Here is a 22,457-nt window from a genome sequence, read left to right on the forward strand (position 1 = left end):
ACCTTAATGATTCTATGATTCTATACTTAGCTCTGAAAGCTTACTGTCATGAGTTTTTGGTATTGGATCGACACAAGAGCTTGGGGGGGGTTAAGGTAATTTGAGTTGTTTCTTTGAATTCTGTTTCTGGGGTTTTTTTCTTTTCTATTTATCACTTCTTAGATACACTTTGATATTAATTCAAAATATTCCCTGTGTAATAGCAATTTAAGGCTTCTCTGCTATTTGTGGCTTTTGAGAATTGATTAGTAGAGAAGGTGAAGCGTTACCACCGCTAGCGTTAAATTATTATCTCTCGTCTGTATTTTAAGAAGTAGCTCTTTAATTTCCAACTTCAATTTTGTCTACACAAGCAAAGTCACATGCTCAGAAATTTAATATTTCTGTGTTCAAACATTCTGGAAATGCCTTGCCTTTCATTTCCCCTTCTTAAAAGTAAGGATTCTCATACTGTAGTACTTGGCACAGGCCTGAGGCCAATCTTAAAATACTTGCCAAGAAATATGTGCGAGCTGTCATCTTATTCTGTTGTCCAAAAAATGCCTCATTTTATAGCAGTTGTTTGTAGGTAGGTACACACATAATGAATGCCCACTGCACAGTATTCTGGCTGCATATTTTATGTTGTTTTCCTTGTGATGGGAACTGTGGTTCCTCACCACTACAACTCATGGTAAAGCAAGATAAGCCAGGCAGACGGGTTGTCACCTATGTGATGAGAATGATCTGACGGAATTTGAACAGGAACACCAAGGAGCACGTTCCTGCACCAAGCATAGAAAGAGGATTTGCAAACTTACTGTGAAACAAAACTGACCTTGCATAAGATACACATGCTTTAGTAGAAAAGAACGATCTAATGCTTCTGTCTCTCTCTTTCCAGTGAAGGAAACACCCAGGCTGCAGGTTTCCCATCGTATGTTCATGCAAATAGGACCTCTGTCTTTTTGCTTTTCAGAACAGCATCTTCAGGAGAACTGAGGAACACAGACTGACATGGAACTGACAGAGGTCCAACAGCATGAAATACGTTGTCATGGTGCTTATGTTGGGAGCAAAACCTGATTTTACTGTGAAAATAAAGCTAAATTAAACTACTGTTGATTTTTTTTTTTCCCTTGGAGGCATTTAATGATCTCTTGCTAATGTTCCATTCAGAGTATAATTACTGTATGCAAAGTAATTACAGCTCAGCTATGTATAACTGTGGGCTGAAGCTCAAATCCCTTTTGCAGGCTTTAATCAAGCTCCGGCCATATCTCCTGTTCTGTGAATCTTTTCATTTTACCGGCAGAAGTAGGAGGCATTTCTCTGTGGCAGGATTTATTTGTGCCCTTACTTTCTCACCTAATGTTCTAGGATGAACTGGTTGATGAGAGAAGGGGATGGTTAGAACCGGTGAAGAGAGGTCACTTCTCTCTAACAAGCCAGCACAAATGTTAAATACTGTTTTAATCCTCAATGACTTTTCTGTGCATCTGCTCTGCACTAGGGACCTGTCTCCCCTGAAGGCTATGCCAGGGGTCAGAGCAAGAAAGGAGGGTTCATTCATTAAAGGAATCCTCTTCGCTTCTTGCATTCAGTTTAGTTTACAATGTTTCTTCTCAGGTGTTTTCTTAAAGCTAGCTGTTATTGTACAACAACTTTGAATAGATTAAATGATAGTGTTGTCTTAAGGATTCTCAGGGGTGTGTTTGTAACTAGCTGATTTCTATTCTCTCTCCTCTTTAAATATAGCTTACTGTTTGTATTAAGAAAGAATATGTGAAACTGAAGTCTTTTAAACTTATATTACTGTTCATATGGTGGTATAAATTCTTCACCGTGACTGGTCCATTCCAATGCTCTCATCCTTTCTGAGAGTAAATTCTGTGAATCAGATTTTGCAGATGAGACCACACCAGACTGCTTGTATCACAGCACAGATCCCCTGTGGGACTTCACTGTAAATACTGCTCACATATTCCTATACAGTTTCCTATTTTTTAAGTTCTTTGTCCATACAGGAAGCCTTCCTTGCATGATACAGATCAATCAGATTTTGCTCAAAACTAAGAATTTGTTAATGTACCAGTAAACGTTCATGAAGTCCTGCACACAGTCTTGTTTTAAACAAATTAGTTCTTAGCTGCAAACAGTGCACTCATGCATGGAGATGCAAGCATAAAATACTTGTTTAGCTGGATCTTACAAGTCCCAGTCTAATTGTTCAGAAGTGATATACACACAGTTCTCCCATATATCTAGAAGTCAAGATTAACTTGATGTGACTGCAATCAAGACAAGTTCTGTGTTTCATTTATGTTGCAGTTTTGAGTCCTTAAGATTAGTATTGCTGTGTGAAACAACCGAATTTGTCCTCAGCTTTTTGGTTTTGGTTTTTTTTTTTTCTTCCCCTCAATACAGAAAAACTTCACTGGCCTAAGACCGAGCTTTCTAAGAAATCAGTCCTGAATCCAGAAGAACATAAGCTGAACATTAATAATGAAAACAGCCTCCATCACCCACCTTCTGGGATCCTTAAGGACATTTTCACAACAGGAACCAGCAGCTACAATGTCCTTCTGCAGAGCAAAGAGGAGAAAAAACACCAGACTCAAAAGCAGTCATCTGCTCACCACAAGAAACACAGAAAAACTACAAAGTGTTCCACCACCTTGCGAAGCAATGAGCACCGCAAAATCAAAGTCCACCTACCCTTGCTCGGCAGTGGATGGTACTGCACAAACAGACAGCCCTCCATCATCCTCACTAGCCCAGTGTCTGCCAGCATGAAGTTTACAAACAGTATTTCAGTTGCAGGGAACAGCATAGGAGTGCCATCTCGACCCAGAAGTAGAGCTAAGAGGCATTTTAATCTAACAAAGGCAAAGCAATCCCAGTCATCAAAAAGCCATGGAAAAGAGGGAGATACCTCTGGCCGAAAACTCTGTTTACTGACTGCAATCAAACCTTCCAATGTGGAGAAAGAGAAGATGAAATTCTTCAAGTCAGATTTCACATACAATCCTCAGTTTGAATATGCAAACCCTGCCTTGCCAAATGTGTTAGCTAAGCATAGCCACGCATCTGACAGATTTCTTAAGCAGGTATAGTTACTTTTTTTCCTCCTTTTCCACTGATTATTTTTTCCTACATTTGTAAAGGTGGTATTTGGCTTTGTTTGTAGCAAGGGGAACTTATTCCTGCTTATCATCCTGCCCTACTGTTTGAGAAATGCATCAATGATGAGAGTACAACAGTAGAACTGAAAGAAAACCTTTTTGATTAAAAAATGAAAGCCTTCCTAATATTTGCAGGATTCTATATAGGATAAAGGCACAGTTCCTTATAAATGGGCTTACATGAAACATAATTTGAGGCAAGAAAGCTTTTTAGGCAATGAAGCAGAGTCAAATACAGGAAAAATACAATGTCTAAATAGGCTTTAATAAACAGAGGAAAAAAGCAGTGTAGAAATCCTGCCAATCCTCTTGGTGACACAGGGATTGGGAGGGGATAGCAATTATTTGAGATCATAGTTATTGGATAAGCATAGGTTGATGTTCCTTGTTTTAATCAGCTTTGAAAGGATATTTGCATTACATTAGGCTCGATCAAGCAGCAGACTGAAAATCCATTCCAGAGATGGGTAAAATTTAAATGGAATCTCCCCCTCCCCCCCCTTTTTTTCCTTTGCCCCCCATAATAAGTAGCCACACTGGTAACATAGCTAGACGTTCCCATTCTGTGTAACTGCCCTGGCTTCCTACCTGTCTTTGAGTTACAAAAAAACCCCCAAAAACCAACAAGCAGGACAACAAAAACTATCTTTCAACTTTGACCTAAGTAACAAAAAACAGTGCTTATCTATATAAAAACAGACACAGTCCTCTTCCCACTTCTGTTTTTTTTTTTTAAAAAATAAGATCTTTCTAAACTATTAAGTCTGACAAGCTTTTCTAAATAGGAAATCTTATCCTTCAAGTGATACTTAACTTGGGAAGAGATCCTACCATTCACTTCTTTGTGATATGAATATTTCACTTCAAAACCCCCAAAATTCCTGGTGCAAAGGAGACATGAATTAAAGTACTGTGGATTCTAATAACTACCCTTGACTTATGAAGAGTCTGACGTTTATTTTCAAATCCAAGAAAGCACACAGGTGTTATTACCCATTAAGTCATCGTGTTGTAAGGCTTCATCTGCATTTTCACATTAAAAATATCTGTATATTTAAAAAACTCAGTAGCTGCATTTTCATTAAGAATTTATTTTCTTTATGAGAACAGCTGATCTGTTCTTAAAATCAGTTTCCATGCTTCTAAGTAACCAACTAAATCATACTGACACCAAATAAAACCACTCCTTGACTATAGCTTTTTAGTAAAGTTTTCCTTCGTTTTTTACAGCCATGTTAGCAAGATTAATCATAGATTACAGCAAATCAACAATAACTAATTTGCCAAACTGAATTTAATGCCAATTATCCCTTTCAGTATGAGGTAGTAGAGCCTTAAAAATTATTTTATGCATGATGATTTTATGGAGCAGGCCTGTCATTGATTTACTCTTCTTTTAATAAAAAACACCCCACCTAAATAATAAATATTTTAATAATGAATGATTCCTCAATATTAATCTGATTTGTAACTCTACCTTTTTCACTTTACATACACAGCATGGGAAAATAAAGGTTTTATAACAATTTTATAAAAAGCAGTGAAGGATTTAATATCCAGTGAAGTATGATATTTCTGAAACTTACCAAGGAGTATATAAATTGTTTTATAAGATCTAGTTTAAGTTACAGAAATTTTTAGCAAGAAAAACATTTCTTCAAAGTTCAGCTCCTAGAAATACTGAACAACAATATCCTGCATTTCATATAACCAAAAAACCAGCTTTAATGCAGCTCCAAGCCCAGCAGGTGGCACTCTCCCTTTTTTATCTACAAATGGCTTGAGAAATTTTCATCTCCATGCAAATTTGAATTTCATTTCATGCAAATTTACTATCCAGAAAAAGCAGCATTAATCAAAATTTTAATCAGCAAATATTGTGTGAGCACTTGCTTTTCCTCAGTGCTATTTTTTTTTTCCACGCAGATTTTACTTGTCAGAAGAAACACGTAGGTATCTTATAGGAAGTGTTAAGTTCAGGAAAGATTACTTCAGTTGCAGAAAAATTACTCACAGTGTCAAGATTCAGGTCTGCAGTAAAAACACAATGGTGCGTAGTCATCCTTTTTCCTGCAACAAGGATAAATTCAATTTTGTTTTTTTGAAACATTTTTGGCTTTCATTTTTTGCTGTACTTATTTTAGGAAGCTTTGCTTTGTGTGAATAGAAATGGAATTATTCCTGGTTTATTCTATAAAAGGTCCTTACAGCAACTTACACTTCCTTGCTCTTCTATGACTCATATCTCTGTAAAACCAGCTTTTTACTGACAGAACTCACCAATTTTATAAAGGGCTTTTAGGACACTTCCGTGAAATGAGCTCAAAGCCTAACATTTCAGAAGATTTTTAATCATTTCAAAAATATTTTAGCCACAGCTGTGCATAGCCTGCTAGGACATTAACACAGATTGTGTTTTCTTAATGCTCTTTCTGCTTTTGTGCATGTCTGTGGGATTGGTTGATATACGCATTATTGCAACATATCTGGAAGACAAATCACACCCCGCCCTTTTTTTTTTTTTTTTTTTTTTAAAGGCAAAGAACACTATGGATTTGCAAACCATTAACACAGCAATGCTGCAACGGGGAATGCACAGGCTTCTGAGCACTCACTTCACCCCCAGGCCTCTAGTCAGATCAAAGATTTTAAACCTTGGGCACAGCCCAACACTTTTATTGATTGATTTTTCACAGACATAGAGTAAACATTTTTGAATTATTGATACAGTTGAAGATAATATTTTTAATGTCTTTCTTCTCATACTTTGCTGTTTGTTTCTGTCTTTCTACTTTATCTGATTTTCTTCATAAGAAGTTTCTTTCATGAGTCACACAATGTGTGCATTTAGGGAAGAGAACTTGAAAATAAAAAATAACATGCAGACTTGCAGCTTTTCACATTGATTGACATATCTAATATTACAGAAATTAATTCTCTTATTGCTGTGTTTCAAGGTCAGCGCAGCAACTGTGCGCTCTTAAGTGCTATGAAAGTTTCCTTATTAGCACTCCTTCTGGCTCAAACTACTTGTCCTTCATTGTTAAGTTTTCTTAACACTTAAAGTGTTTGTTATTTTTGCACAGATGCTAGAGGTGGCAATACTTAGCTAGAAGTAATTGTCCCTAGTGTTTGCAGAGCAGATGACTTAACAGTTGCAATTTGCTGAACCAAAATCAGCAAGTTGTAACTTCAAGTAACCTGTGTGTTAACACCTATTTCTTTGAATTATACATGAGGGCAGGAAATCTATTTTTATATTCTTGTATTTTTTTAAAAAAAACCATAATGTTGTTGAATGAGTAATCCCCCCGTGAAAGAGCTGTACATCCTTTTCTCATGTACTCATAAAAATATAGCAGTTTTGAGTTAATAAATAAATCAATCAGTTGTGCCACATTGTAACTGTATTACACACCTTTTAAGTCATTAATACAAGTAGCCTACAATTAGCAAATTTATCAGATGTTGGAAAAATAGTTAGGTGGAGCTGGAAGGCTAAACAAGAAGACATTCAACACAGAGTAACCCCTTGCAATGTCCAGGTGATATCACAGCTTAGGCATGTTGAAGATTCAATAATGTGTCACTGGCTGTAAAAGCACTTAATTCTCCACTAGTAAGAGACTCCTTCCTAAACTAAGATTTATAGATAAAGTATGTTAATATATAACAAAGCATATCAGGCTATCCAAGTAGCACAAGTTCTCAAGGTCCTACACAAACTTCTCCCTTCCACTAGAAGAGACTGTAGATCACTTCTGGTGATACTATAGTAGGAGCATAGGTTTATTTCAAGACACAGTCTCATACAAATATCAAGTGAGTATTAATTTTTAATTCCTTGCAAAGTATTTGAAAAGTTTTTCATTAAAAATAGTTCTACCAGCTCTAAATCACTAAAACACACTCTTTATCATGCAGAGAGCAAGCATGCAAAAGAAAAGCCACTACAAGTATTGAATAAAACTCAAACTACTACAGCCTGAATAGATAGCCTCAAAATCCCACTCTTACCTCTCTCCCTCCTTTCCACTTGACCCTAAAAAGGAGGGCAGCCACTGTTTTATGACTGTTGATTAGACTAACGAGTTCCGTCTGGTACAGCTTAGTGTTACCTAAGGAAGCAGCTGGGACGTTTTTCCCCTCAGCAAATAAGCTATGGAGGGAGGAAAGCGATAGTGCCCGCAAGCCTTGTCTGTCTCGCAAATCTCAACAGAGACTGCAACCCTTTTGTAGCAGAGCTGCTTCTGAATGTAGGACGGGCTGACTGAACGCAGGGGCTGACTCCTAGGTCACCGAGCCCATTTTCTAACTTGGTTGCCTCAAACAATTCACGAGCATCTCTTATCAGTACATGTATCTACAATAACTCTCAAGTAACTAAGCTGTGTTGCTGCACATGGGTGACTTGGGATTCAGAGACTTACTTGGCTGTAAATAATTTGTTTAAAAAAGCCATCACCACCAAAACCTAAACCTGTCAATTAAACAGAGCCTTGTCTTGCTCTTGTTAGTGCTTCTGTGTCATTACTTTCTTGAGCATCAGCAGAGTTTGCTGTGCAAGGGGACTTGTCTTGGGACTGCTGCTTCTTTTGGCACTCTTTGGGAGCAATAAGAGAGATTAAACCAGGCCTTTTAGATGATAATGAAAAGAACAGGAATTACTACTCCTAACCAGTAACTTGGTACAGCCATGTAGTCCTTCTTTTCTTTCATTTTTTTACCTGTTGCTGAAGAGTTTACACGTTGGCATTAGGAACTGTGGCAATCTCAGTACCTTGCTTTCTGCTGACCCAGAGGCTGGAAAATAAGTTCACAGTTAGATGCTGGAATAGGCAAGAGCTGGCACGCTGGTCTGGATTTTCCCCTTTCCCAGCAAGTTCTTGCAACACCTGACTTTGAGTCACCTCAGAGACAGGTGCAGAACCCCAAATGAATCACTCCATGTTGTATTCAGTGCCTAGGATCCAAAAATATCCCAAACCTTTTCCCCTCAGGACCCACCACGAGCAGGGGTGGTTGTGGCAAGAAGTGTCAAAACCAGCAGCCTCACTGGGGATGGGGCCCGTCTCAGTGCTGGGGCGATCTGCCACTCTCCAGAGATTTGTGCGCTGGTGGCTATGTGTGTGTGTGACGGCTTTCCCTGTCATTTCAGTACTTGCAGGGTCACACCTGCCCACGTGGAAAGAATTATTGGGACTTCTTCTGTTTTGCTTGAGACGGAGTCAAGGGAGAAGGTGATAGTGGTGAGCACCCTTCTTAGTTTCCTAACCAAGAGGTGCTTGGTTCAGCAATGAGGAGGCTTAAGCTTAATGACTTTCTCAACATGCATGGGTTCAAACTTGCCACATCTACTTGGTGGTGGTTGAACCATCAGGATATAGGTTACTCAGTGTGGCACATAAGGTAGAGGAGGCACCCTTCAGTGTCCCACATTTCCCCTTGAAGCTGCCAGCAGTGCATGGGATTGAGTGGGGAGAGAGCAGAGCAGGTCTGTGCTTCTTCAGGGGGATGTATGTCTGAAAACCTGCTGTTCACATTGTGCTGTTGGGTCAAGTGTCTCACAGCATTTTAGAGAAAGCCTTAAAACGGCTTGGGGAGTTCAGGAGCATGCCTGCCAGCAGGCAGGAGGAGCTAGAACTTGGGCCTCCTGACTCCCAAACTCATGCTGGTTCCCTTGGTACCTGTGGGTCTCAGCTCCAGGGAGTTCGCTGTAATGGATGGCCAAGCAGGAAGTTTAAGGCATGCTCAGTGCTTGTTTTCTCACTGTTTGTTGTGATGAGGTGGTTTTAGAAAATACCTGCACTCTGACTAAGGCAGGAGAGTCTCCTGGAATAATGCCACCAAACAAACCCACGCAAAGCTGCATCTCATAGTAGTAATGTCTTTATAAACAGCGTCAAAACAGAGAACTGGTTAATAAAGTTTACACGCCCTTCTCAAACACCCTTATTTTTATGAGCTTTCATGTTGAGAAGAAACTGACCCCTTGCTCTCAAATGGTTTTGGCAGTCCTCTGCTTCATCAAACCTGCTCTCATCCACCCCTACTTGACTGGCCTCTGTTGATTTACTGGTAGATAGGTGTAGCTTGAGTGGTGGATCCTTTCTGAAAGATGCCTTAAGATCCCTTAAAACGGAAAGGACCAAATCCTGGCAACTTTTGAAAATAACATCCATCCCTGTATCAGTTCCTGCATTAAATAACTTTCAGAAAATTTAAAGCCAAACCATCCCACCTATTGCATCTTGCTTCTTCATCTCACTGTGATTTTTATAAAATGCTATTAATTATAAAGATTTTTTTCCAGAATTTATTACTGAAAGATAGAATTGGTCACAGGAAGAGATGGGGAGAAAAGGAAGGGGCTTGAGAGACGAACTGTGGTGCTGCTGGGCAGCAAGTCTCTTCAGGAATGGAAATCACTGGTGCATATTCAAAGGAACTTAAGCATCAAAGAATTTAAGTGGGTACTTAGTGTGTTAAATCTAATAGACTTCATTGAAGTTTAATATCAACAAGTCATGAAGACAAATTTCGTACCAAAAGATTAATTCAGATAGTTCTTCTTTCAGAGTGAGCAAATGAAGTTAATTAATTGTTCACAGAAACCAGAAACGCCAAACAACTAGCAGGTAACATTAATATCTTAAGGATCTGGCACCTTGCAAAGGAAACTGAAGAACTGTTATCATGAATTACTCAGGCTGCCGGCTGAGAATAAACTTCCTGGGACAGGGGGCAGGCATTTTGGGGTTGCTTCTTTAACCAAGGATTTTGTGTAAGGCAAGAAAATGTCTCAGCATTTGCAGACACTGAAAAACTTACAGAACAGCCAATGTTTTTAGAAGTTAAAAATTCATATGTAATTTTAAAAAAAGGAAAAAATCCTTCGGGAAAATATACAAGCTATTAAACAAGAACTAGATTTTGCTCTGATTTGTTCTTTACATCTAGCCCTTGATCCTAAATTTTGCTAGAAGCAATTGTCATTAGTCTCCAGAAACATTAGGTCTTGCGTGAGGGATTAATGTATTCCTTCTTCTAATACTTAGACACTAACCTTGCTTTATTTATCTGAGGTCATTTTTAAATGACAAGTGATGTTAAGACTTGACTGTTCACAAGAAAAAATTGTTATTTACTGACATAGAAAGACCTCTCTAATCTCTTTTTATAATCTTTTAGGCCCTGCCCACACCTATGCATTCATACAAGACCTAACATATGGGGAAGTTACTGGGAACCAGAATCCCATTTACCTCGTAGGTCACCAGTACAGATGTGTAGTTGTCCTTACTCATACTTCTGTGCTATAAGTTAATGGGACTAATAGTAAAAATAACAGCACTGAACCTCTGTCAGATACCTACAGTAGTGGCTAGGCAAAATGATGCCAGAGCTACCCAGTTTGCATCAGATGAGGGTGTATCCTCTATTTTTAATACATTCATGTTGAAAAACATGATTTGTTTTTAAGTTGCAGAAGGACGTTGCAGATTTCACAGCAGCAGTCCGATCGCCTCTTGCCTTTAGAAGGAGTAGGATTTATTTTCTCTGCAAACAATCGAGCCAAAGGTCTGCAAGGTGCCTGTTGATTCTCCTGGGAGTTACCCGTTTCGGTGCCGAGTGGGGCTGCGTAGCACACAACATGGAGCTGTGCATGTGCTCATGGCAGTGTTGTAACAAGGAGGGGCAAAGCCAAATCATTTGCGGTGGCTCAGGTAGTGGCACGGCCTTCCTCTTTTTACGATACCTCTCTTCAGACATCCTGACGCCTGATTTTGTAAAGAAAACTTGAAAAAGAAAAGATAACATGTTCCTCATTGGTGCCTTTCTTTATAACATCCAGTTCTTACTCATGCTAGCTTCAGCAAGTGCAGGGGCACAGCTGCCCAAATGGGCCAGATCCTGGGAACCAGCCAAACGTCACCAGGCCCCCAGTGGGTCCAGTGCAAGTCCCTGTCAAGCCTGAAACTACTGCTGGAGATGATAGCATGGTGGCTAGGGAGTTTTGGCCACACGGGAGGCAGCGAGAGGAGACAGGGTTCATGTAACAATACTAGGTGGCTTTATGGTGAGCCTGTTTCTACCAGCATCATTCTCGTGAGGCCGCGCACGCTGACTTTTTGGCCGAGTTCTGTGAGTAACGTATGGCGGTGCTGCTGGGCTGTCCCTGAAGAACTGGTGGTATAGCTCTTGGAATAACCAAGGGGTGACGTTTGCAACAGATTTCTGTTTATGCCTCACTTTCCCATTTGCTATTCATGCTCGCCAGCATATGCCCTCTGCTCCCATGTAAATAAAAACTTACTGTGGAGACTCAGGTGCAACGGGAATAGAGATCACAGCAGTGAGACACAGTAGGTAGATCCTTTGCTTCCAGACTGCGTAACCCCCCAAAACGACAGCCTTCTTTAAGCTCACCCTTTTTTTTTTTTTTCTCTGTGCTAAGGTAGTAAATTATGCTGCTTTCTTCGTTCTTGAAAATGAAATTCAAATCTGACCAGGAGGCCCTTCAAATTTAATAACAAGGATTAGAGGCAGACAAAGAAGTACTAAACGTTAGGTGCAGCATTTCTTTGGCATTTAGGTAATTGATATTTCTCTCATCAAAGAGCTACAGGACTTTAAGAATACATCTAGCTAGCATTTATGGCTTTCAGTAGCAATTACTCAGGGTTGCTTAGTCTCAACTTGAAAAAAATTAGAATAGGATTGTTAGTAGCTGTGAGAGATACAAAATGAATCCTATTTTTGTGGACAATCAGCCAATCTGACAGTGTCAGAATTACATAGCTGGAAACAACAAGCATGTTACCAGCTTCATGCATAGATCTAAGCGTACAACATAAAAAGAGATTCAGTCTGCAAGATTTCCACCTTCATCATTAGTGGTATTTTCTTAGCAAGAACATCGATTTTTCAAGGTAATATCAGTAATATTTTTTTCTATATGAGATTCTTGGGAGCTTCTGTTATCAGCCGTTCCCTGTAGCTGGGCTATTGCTGGGCAAGAATTCTATACCACATTTTCTTTTAAGGGTGTGAAATGACATGTTGGGAAATAGGTTACTGGGGATGAGCATTTCACACCTCACCACTAATATCTTCCATATGCAGAGTTCAGATTACGTTAATAGGCATCATGCTCTGCTTTCCACCCAAAAAGGACTTCTTCCAGCAGCAATACATAAGAGAATTGAAGTTGGTACCACTTTGTTTGCCTAACGGAATATCCCTTCTTCATTTTGGGGGGGTTATAAAGAAATATTGTGATTTAAATGAAAGTTCTGTGAATAAAGTTCCTGTTGTCTCTCCTCCTTTCTGAAACAGACACCCATGGCACAGAGGATTTCATTGTAAGGAGACATTTTTGGTAGAAATATTATCGTTAAAATTATAGTTATACATCTGCTTAATCATGGTTCAGCATTCCTCAATTAGAAAATACCAAGAAATGAAGCGAGATGACAGTAATAGTTGATCTTTGTAAAATTCTTTGGAAAACCATAAAAAGAAACATGCTGACAACTTAAACTGCAAATGTCTTTGTGACCTGTTATGGCTGATTTACAAGGCAGTTGCACAACATTCCCAAAATTAAAGAGAAAATGGGTATTATTTCACTAGACTGATAATCATCTGTGTTGTGCTGATGTATGTGGATCCAAGATGAGTTGATCAGAATCTTTTTTCAGTACTTTGGCATTAATGTATGTCTGAAGATGATTTAAATTGATTATAGAGTGTGTCAGCCTGTATCTAATGACTACAGTTTGATAGTGACTCCCAATAAGTTAAAAAAAGAAGAAAGATTTTAAAACAGAGAGGGAGAGAGAAAGGGAGAGAGAGGGGGAGAAAGAATACACATGCCAGTCTGACATGGGGATCTTACTGCATTCATATTTGCTATGCTTTTGTATTTTATAGTCCATTAACATTATGGAGCGGACATTGCAGAAATACGGAAGCTATGAAAAATTTGAACAGGCCACTGGAGGCAGCTTGCTGACCAAAAGTCGCATCTGGAATCACGTCAGGAAATATATGGTGAAAGAAGGCTGTCTTGGTGAGGTAAGTCATACACTGGATCAGGAAAGCAACATTTATGTAGATCTTAGAAATTACACATGGATGGACCCAAGAGATCATTTGGGATGCCTCTCTTTCACAATTACAAAAATATTCCTTACATCATCTCTTTCTCATGGCTATGCCCAGTCTAATTTTTGAACAATTGAAACGATGCAAATTCCTGGTGGATGCTTCAGCCATCTCTCTGAGCTTGTTTCCTGATTTATATATGCTTGTTCTTAAATTCACCTCTTTTGGGAGTACCCAAGAACGACACCCTTCCTTCCCTCCTTTTTTCAGCTACTTGGAGACTAGCACATTTCCATTTATTCATCCGTTCTGCCATCCGTTCTCTTGTATCAAATTATTTACACCAAAGGAAAGAGAGTTAAGAAAAGGCCAAGAAAAATAAGCAGCAGCCCAAGAGACTGATTTATAAGAAGCAGCACAAATGAAAGTGACATAAGTGAATAAAAATGTCTGAAAGAGGTTGGCTTGTTGAGTTGGTTTGAGTGCTGGTTTTTCCTGACCTTAACCATCTAATTTTTTAGAGCCCTGTGCAGAAAACTTATTTCCTATATTCAGGATTTTAAAAGTCCAGTTTGACTGAGTTACATAGAATTGCTTGGAAGAGTCAGATGAAATTGCATGTATAAAAAGAGAATTCCAAATGAAAACACCAGCTGACACTGTCCGAGACTTGGATGAGATCACTGGCAGTAAGCAAGAGGAGTCTGGAATGGGAGATCAATAGACAAAAATTAGTTTCTGGGAAACTAGGTTTAATTAGTAAATATAATATTATTAGGAGAAACCGTTAAACTAATCACACCTTATTGAGAGACTATAATTTGACACTGATACCAGACTTCATCGGTGTTTCTAAGAGTGAAGTTTCAAAACTACAGTTTAGAGCAAACAGAAAAAAATTACATTTTTGGTCTTTGCTGTGCTTTTATCTTCCCTTGTGTTTATTTTTGTCTTGGTTTGTCTTCATGGAAGCAGGATCCTACATCATCAAACATGCCATGTCCTTCTTAATGAAATGCTTTACTTCTTCTGCAAAAGTACGGTTAATACAGCATGCTTAGTATGGTCTAAAGTATTATGAAAATACTTTCTCCAGTTGAAAAGGTGTTGATAAAGCTAGGTAGTACCAGTGGTTTAAATCTAAATGCTTTAGGATTTACCTTTCTTTCCTGCATCTTAAATAAGAGTTTTGTGGGACTGATTGCTGTTGAACTTGAAACTGAATGGTGGGTTTTGAATACAGGGAGGTGTCATGTTAATGCCTTTGATACCTGGGTCCTTTTTTGTTAATTTGATAGTAAAAAAAAAATTATCTCTCTTGTAGGTACTCTCCCTCGTACTCTTCTGAGCAGTACTATGGGGACTTTCTTTAGGCATTACTTAAAGCAAAAGGTGCTTAGTCTTGAACAAAGAGAGTTTTCCTTCTTCCTCCCAGTCACTTGTTTAAAAATTCTCTTTAAACTCCAATAACAATACATATCAATATGCATTCATTTCCTTTTCTGACAGTTTTTTGTTTTGATTACTAATTTGCCAAGAGAAAACAGGAAAATAAGAACTGCATTCTTGTATAAAACAAAACAATACTGGTATTTTAATAATATTTCAAGTCTGCATCATATATCAGGAAACAAAGTACACAGTGCTTCCGTCTCTCCTTCATGTGGCTTTAGAATTGCAACTAAAAAAAGGTTTCAGACTGTTAAGTGTATAGATACCCAGTGAATTTATGTGTGCTTATCTAAAATTTTTCAGTTCTCAGTAATACCAAGATAATTACACACAGTTCAAGAAAAAAGTAATTTTCTCTAATTTATTCTGCATTTGATTGCCCCCTCCCAACCTAGTCAGTGTTACCATAATAAATTTTGCAGTCTCATATCTGCCTGTCTTAACCCTCATGCTGAGCCCACTAAAGTCTGAGGTTTTGTCAGCAGCACAGGTGACCAGGATAGCTCAGTGGAATCAGAAATGTCTTCCATAGGTGATTGCTGGTAGCGAGGAAGAGTTGTGAAGGGCAAAGGACCAAAGAGAAATGCAGTACTGGAAGGGCCAAAGGAAAAATCAGGAACAGGAGCGAGAAGAGAGCTCTTTGCTACCTGAACTCTCTCATCTTCAGATTGTGGTCCATCTCACGGAGGACCTGCTATCTCGAGCCTCAATGACGGTGGTGAATGGCCGTCCCACTCTCACTATCAATATCTCCACTGCGCGAGAGCACTGGCTGGAAGGGATGCTGAGACATGAAATTGGTATGAGCATGACATCAGTTCTTCAGGCAAAGGGAAGTACTTGCATGCATTCTTACTTATTTTGCAATGATGGGCCAGGCACTGTACATATACAGAAGGAGGGAACATCCCTGTCTAAAAAACCTATTCTGTAGGTGTGCTAAAGGGAAGGAGAAACCTATTTATCACTGCAGCACACAGCAGAAGGAAGATAATCCACTTGAGGATTCCTAGGGTTCATGTAAATTAGCATTTTAGGTCAGATCAGGAGCGAGCTTTTGAAGTGAGTCTATCAACTAGCCTCACTTGCTGCACTGAGGTTTACATGCCAAAGGAATCTTGGAGCAGGCAAAGTGTAATCCTTTCAGATGATGCTAGCCCAGAGGCTATGCTCCAGGGCATACCTTCTGTGCTGTCACTGCTCAGGGACATTCTGTTCATGAGCCCATCCTAGACCTAGTCTGGAGTAAAAAAAGGGAAACAAAAATAGCATGACCGTTCAACCTCAGCACCAGCCCTTTCACTTTACAAATCTGCTTCTGTTATGCTGTACTGCTTGCAAATGTAGGCATGCTTTAGGTATGAAGAATCTACCCAGCGACCCCTAAAGCGGTGCAAGATTGCCTTGATTTTGCATTACACAAGGTTGGCCCAGCCCCATGGAAAATTTCTATAAACTTTTCAGTAATTCTGTTCTAGTTAAGTACATCAAAATTGGATAAACTTGGCTCGTGACTGAATTTCAACTGAGGAATAAGCCCTGTGATTGCCTTGAAGCACTTTATTCACATTGTAAGGGGACACAGCCTCCTCCAAGGCTGCAGTATGGCGGTTGAATCACCTTCAAGATGCAACATTTCCACTCACTTACTTGCATTCTCCTTCCTTCTGTTCGCTACAATGCCTAGCCTATGCTAGAGGCATTCAGCATGTAAGACACCTTTGAAAATTCCTTATCATGGATTTGGGAACTCAAGGCCTGCTGACATTTGTATTCCTCAGGCATTTTCAAGAGTCCCACCTGCAGTGAGCAGGTGAATAATTACACTGTGTATCCACCTCTGACAAAATTCTCTGCTGTAGACAAGGCTAAAGTTGGCACCTTTCCTGGTGCCCAGTCTTACCAGTTCAGAGTTCTGAAATGGGCATCTTCTTTCATATTTTATCCTTTTTTTTTTAATCATTAGATGCGACTGTTCTAAGTCACATATTCCTTTCTTTTCAGGAACTCATTACTTTCGGGGTTTTAACAACAACAGCCAGCCTTGGTGCAACTGGAACGGACGTAGAAAACATGGGTTAAAACCAATCAACCCTACAGAAGAGGGGCTAGCGAGCATTCACAGTGTCCTGTTCCGCAAAGACCCTTTCCTTTGGAGGGCTGCCCTGCTCTACTATACAGTGTATCAGGCTAGCCAGATGTCCTTCAGTCAGCTTTTCCAGGACGTGGGGAAATTTGTCAAGGACCCCAATACTAGGTGGGATTACTGCGTACGAGCCAAGAGAGGGTGGACTGACACATCACAACCGGGTAGGCTCCCTATGTGTCTTCTCTATTTTTGTACTTCAGGGAGGTTTTCAGAACGTGCACAGAGCTCCTTCATCATGTCACACAGTAAAACCTTTGCAAAAAGGAGAATGGGACTCTGCACTTTCTGAAATGAGGCAGCAGGATTTCTGCCATTGAAAACAAGGCTGAAAATGCACATCCGTGAGACTTTCAAACTGAATCAGTAATGGATTTTTTTTGTTGGAAATGGGAATGTAGATTGCAAAACTGTGAAAAAGTTCATACTCACAGTTTGACCTCCTTTCATGTTTATTACAAGAGATGTAACGTTGCTGTGGATATTCACAGACACCATCTTCTGTGTTTGATTTCTTTCTCTGGCTAGTGGGCTTAGCCTTCTAGTTAGTTTTTGGGAAGGTTTTCAAAGTCTGGGATATGAATATCTAGTTTTTAAAAATAAAATTGCTCTGCTCATAATGGCTTCTGAGAATATGCCTCGAACAAACCCTGACAGAGTGCAATGTATCTTCTATTCCTTTTAGGCTGTTTCAATAAGGATCAGGTGTACTTGGATGGCATCCTCCGAATTCTGAGATACAGGGAGTCTATTGATTTCCATCTTCTGACAGCCCTTGGAAAGGTGAGTGGACTCATTCTTACCAAAGGGTACAGTTTTATCATTTCAGCAAGCCTGCCTATAAAGAGCTATGAGTCATTGTGCTCTGTTTTACTTTGATCTAGAAATCTCTGTTCTGTACAGCACCTTGTATTACACAGTGCAAGTTACAAATATTTTGAGGTCCTAAAAATTTCTACCAGCTTTTCTTCATTCCTTGCTTATCAGACTAATATTTTATGGTCATATTTCTCAGACTTTCCTCCCTTTACAGGGTACTATCTGACTTGTAGTACAATGGACTGTCTTGGGCATGCGGGATAGGTGCTAGATAAGGTGGTGATCCTAGTAGAAAACAAAATTATTTGATGCTAACGCATCCCCTTCCACCACAAAGAGTTTTTCGTCTCAAATTCCTCTCCCTGATGTCACCTCTGATATTTTTCAAAAATCAGTTTGTTTTTTTTTTCCCCAGAATACATGGTATTTCTACATTCACAGAACATGTTTTATGTCCATTCTAACTGTCATTGCTTGTTGGTTCTCAAAATCATACTAAGAAGTGTCACACTTCCTGAACCAAATCCTTGGATTGCTATGTTTCCACAGTTTGTAAAGCAGGGTTCATCCTTTTGCTTTAAGCCTGCTTAACTCCACACAGCTTCTGCCTGCTAAACTACTGAACCCATACTGTTCCTGCGCTGCTTTATCCCTTTCGCTCTTCAGGGAGTCTGCAGGATTGTAAAGCCACTTCAAAAACATAGTAAGTCATTCCTCATATAATTACAGATTCCACTATAATCCACATGGCAAGGCATCCACATTAAGGGTCTACAAGCAATTTAATTCCAGCAGCATGATAATTTGTAAGCGTTTGACTTTACAACTTCTAAAATCAAGGGATCTTAAAGTCTACTCTGAATGTTTTTGCTGCACACATCTTCTGCAATCAAACTGGAAATTTGTGTATAAGAGCAATGCCTGCTCTCAGCATCACAGATCAGTTGAGGTCTGCAGGGATGGATCATAGTCCAACCCCCATGCTTAAGGAGGCTCAGCTAGAGCAGGTTGCCCAGGACCACGTCCAGTTGGGCTTTGAATGTCTCCACTGATGGAGACTCCACAACCTCTCTGGACAGCCTGTGCCAGTGTTGCACCATCCTCACAGTAAAAGGAGCTGTTTGTGTTCAGATGGAATTTTGTGCATTTTAACTGGTGCCCATTGCTTCTTGCCCTGCCAGTGGGCACTGCTAAGAAGAGTCTGACTCCCTCATCATTCCTTCCCATCAGGTATTTATACACACTGATAAGGTCCCCCTGAACCTTCTCTTCTCCAGGATGAACAGTCCCAGCTCTCTCAGCCTTTCCTCATATATCAGTGCCTTAATCATCTTCGTGGCCCTCCACTGGGCCCGCTCCAATGTCTCCATATACGCTCAGGAAAAACATGTTCTCTGACTGTCAAGGAATATGAAGCTCTCACTGAGATCTAACCCTGTGGTTATTACAAGTTTATCACCATTCTAAAGAGTGATTTATTTGTTTGTTTAGGGTGGAATAGGAGGATCAGGTTGTTCCAAAGGGAGTATTAAGCTTGGCTGGCGTGGCTTCCAGGTTAGAAGAAAAAGCACAGGATTTAAACATAAGGAAGGCCAGCATTTAGTGGGAAAATTTTCATTGCCTTTTGAAGATTCTCAGCGTTCTTGTGTTCTAACAAGTGAGCTCATCTTTCTCAGCATGCTTACCTTAGGCACGTTTTTATTGCAAATACAATAAAGGTATGAACATAAAAGGAAACAAAAGCAGTCAACTATATTGCTGACAACAAATTGCTTCCGTGCTTTACTAGGTAGTTAACGCAGTTGTAAAATCAGAGCACTGCTTTCTCATGTGAATGTATTTAAGACAGAGTCACGCTGAAGTTTCTGCGTCTTCTGTTCTCATCTGAGTGCTAGAGATCTGGCTGATGGAGGCAGCCGTGCCTTTCTGACGCTTCTGACATTACTTACGGTGTAGAACACAGCAATGTGTGGAACCAGAACATTGCTTGTGCACTTGTGCAAGCTGTTCAGCATGCCTGGAAGCGACCCAGGAAACAGCCTGAAGCCTGAGAAAAGATGCTTTTGGGGAGGAGCAGTTTTAAAACTTTGCAGTAAAGAATTGAATATGGGAAGCACTGCAAAACATTCATGTAGTAATCGCGTGCAAGTAGTATTAAAGAAGAGACATAGAATGCAGGTATTGGGTGCACTTCAGTATAGCATAACTACCATAGTTTTTAAAAGCAAAAGCAGCAAAATGTCACCTGCTATTGTATTTCCCAAGAATATGAACAAGTTACAAAGAGCCTAAGTAAGCCCATTTTAGCCTCAGTCTTTTTTACCTAGTACAATAATTTTAATTACATGAGGTAAGGAAGACAACCTGTTGCCACGGTAGGATGAGATTATGTTTTTGATCTCCTCAGAATGTCAACTTTTGTCACTTTTTAGCAATTGCAATGACTGGGGAAATAAATCCCATTCAAACCATACCTCGGATCACAGATACTTGTTCCTTCATTGCAGCAGTAACAGAAACCCCTGAACGTAAATATGAGGGGGAAAGGGTCCTTTTTCTTTCCTTTGTTTGGGAGGAAAAGAGGTAGAATTTCAAGCTGGGATAGGAGAGAAAGTCAGTATTTAATCTCATTTGGTGCTGTATCTCCAGACTGAGATAATATGATTTTGTATAGCTCCTTTGTATCTACTTCTAAATACGTCAATCAGGTGTAATGCCACACCATCTTCAAACAGCGGTATCTTAGTGACTTGAGTAAGCCTGGGCGTGGGTGTATGTTCATTTTTTTAATCAGGATGCATCTTGTCATTGCAGCTAGAAAAGCATACATGTGTACTCAGATACAAATGCATTCTCTTTGAGGACTTTGTTCCCATTATCATCAGCAAGATATGCACCCCTTGTCTGACTGCCTGTATGGATCAGGTTTAGCAATCTGGATTAGACCCTCCTATCTTTCCAATCAGCCCTTCTATGTCCCTTACGCATTGGTGGATCATCCATGCTCACTTTAATCTTTTCCCAATAGGAACCATCACCTGCTAAGAGTGCAGGCTGTTTCCAAGGAGCCCTGACTGCAGTGCTCAGCTCCTTAGAAGAAACATGGGGTAAAAAGGTTGGACAGAGCAGGCTCCACTCTCAAGCCACCTGGCACAAACCTGCTGTAAGGAAATAGGATGTGCCAGTTAGTAAGCACAGCCAGGCTTGTGTTTTTTGCCAGTACATATGCTTCTGTCTGCAGGGTGCCCAGAACACACAGCTTGTAGACAAAGCGGCAACCACATAAATTTCATCACACTGGATAGCTGCCCAAGGAGTCCTGTTCTGTGCTTGCAGGACAGCTTGTGTGGCTACTGCACAGCCAAAGCATTCATCCTTTCTGGACCATCATTCACAGCACCTTGAGATACTGTGAGCTCAAGACTTGAAATCCTAGCTCGTAGAATCATAAGACTGTAGACAAAAATCTCAGCTTTCATTAGAAAAAAAGTAGCAGGCCCTGTAGTAGCTGGAAAAAGCTTGAGAGTGTCACACCTATACCCAGAAGGCTCTGATGCCAAGAGGCAAACCCAATCTCCACCCTGCTATTGAATGGGAAAAAAAAAAAAAAAAAAAAATTGGGATGCTTAAGGGTTGTGCGTGCCGTGGTTAGTTACTAGAGGTGCATTTTAATTTAGCTTTGTATAAGCACATTTGCTAGTGAAAATGAAAACATCAGAGTTCAGGTCAGCTGGCACCATGCCTTTCCCAAAGCCAGAGCCTGCCTGCTTTCTGTGCCATGCCTGTACTGCACTCCCTTTCTAGTTCCTCAATATTTGGCGTAGTGTTTTTTCCATTCTCATGTCAATCTTTCCACCTCTTTGAGAAGAGATTCCAAGACTCACATGTGCTCCATCCTTTCCCTCTCTATTCCTGCAGCTGCTGTAGGTCATTCTCATTCAGGTTCCTATGAGTCTGTTCACTGACTGAATCAAAAACAGAATCAGGAAGTATTAAAAATTACATTTTTTTGCATCTTCCACTGCGGCCCACAGTTACTCGTGTTTTCAAAGGATTCTCACAGGCTTTTAAATGCCCCTGCTCTGAAATCTTTTCTCATCTACCAGAGAGAATTTAGAGCTGCAGCAGAGAAGTAACAGGGCTATAATGTGAAAGTAACCCATGTCCTTCCTTGCAGATCTCGTACGAGGATGTGGACCGCCTGAAAGGATTAGCTGTGATTGAGAACATGAGGGTACCGCACTTTTTGCAAGATCATGCCCGGTATATGGAGCACTTGGAAAAGATCATGGAAGTCAATGAGCTGACTGATGAGGAGCTCCAGGATCTCATAAATTAACAGTATTAGCCCACCATTCACTTACTCTGTGCAACTAAGGATGTAGAACTGGACTTCCCAGAGCTTGTAAAAATGGACTTACGAGGGGTGGGGCGGGAGGAAAGGGTGGCCAGAATATGTGGAATTCAGAAAAAGTCCCTTTATGTTCCTTTTGCATTGTGATTGTATACTGATTATTTTTTAAAGGGTTTGTGCATTTTTTTAAATTTGGCTTAGGAGTTCCTTTGCAGTGATCTGTCCAATCATCTACTCTTTTTATATGCTAAGTGTAGTGCTTGACACTGTCTTTTGTAAGATACTGCCTTTTCCCATCTAGGTTTAGAGGTGGAGGAAAGGAGAAAGAGGAGAAATTCCCCCTTAGTTCACTTGTGTTTGCCCTGTCTTTGGTCATAGCTTTCACGGTTCATAGAACTAGAACTGCTGTAGA

The 22,457-nt window shown here is 40.0% G+C and overlaps 1 protein-coding gene across 1 annotated transcript; it reads left to right on the forward strand.

Moving 5' to 3' along the window:
* Positions 1-2,406: 2,406 nt before the first annotated feature.
* On the forward strand, positions 2,407-22,150 carry KIAA0895 (KIAA0895 ortholog; the record flags this gene model as incomplete). Its single annotated transcript, XM_009578199.1, has 6 exons — positions 2,407-3,089; positions 13,101-13,244; positions 15,394-15,526; positions 16,731-17,036; positions 17,558-17,655; positions 21,869-22,150. Coding segments are annotated over 6 exons (1,526 nt in total), but the record flags the coding sequence as incomplete, so codon positions are not given.
* Positions 22,151-22,457: the final 307 nt, after the last annotated feature.

This window comes from Fulmarus glacialis, unplaced genomic scaffold, assembly GCF_000690835.1.
Source record: "Fulmarus glacialis isolate BGI_N327 unplaced genomic scaffold, ASM69083v1 scaffold4425, whole genome shotgun sequence".
NCBI classification, from domain to species: domain Eukaryota; kingdom Metazoa; phylum Chordata; class Aves; order Procellariiformes; family Procellariidae; genus Fulmarus; species Fulmarus glacialis.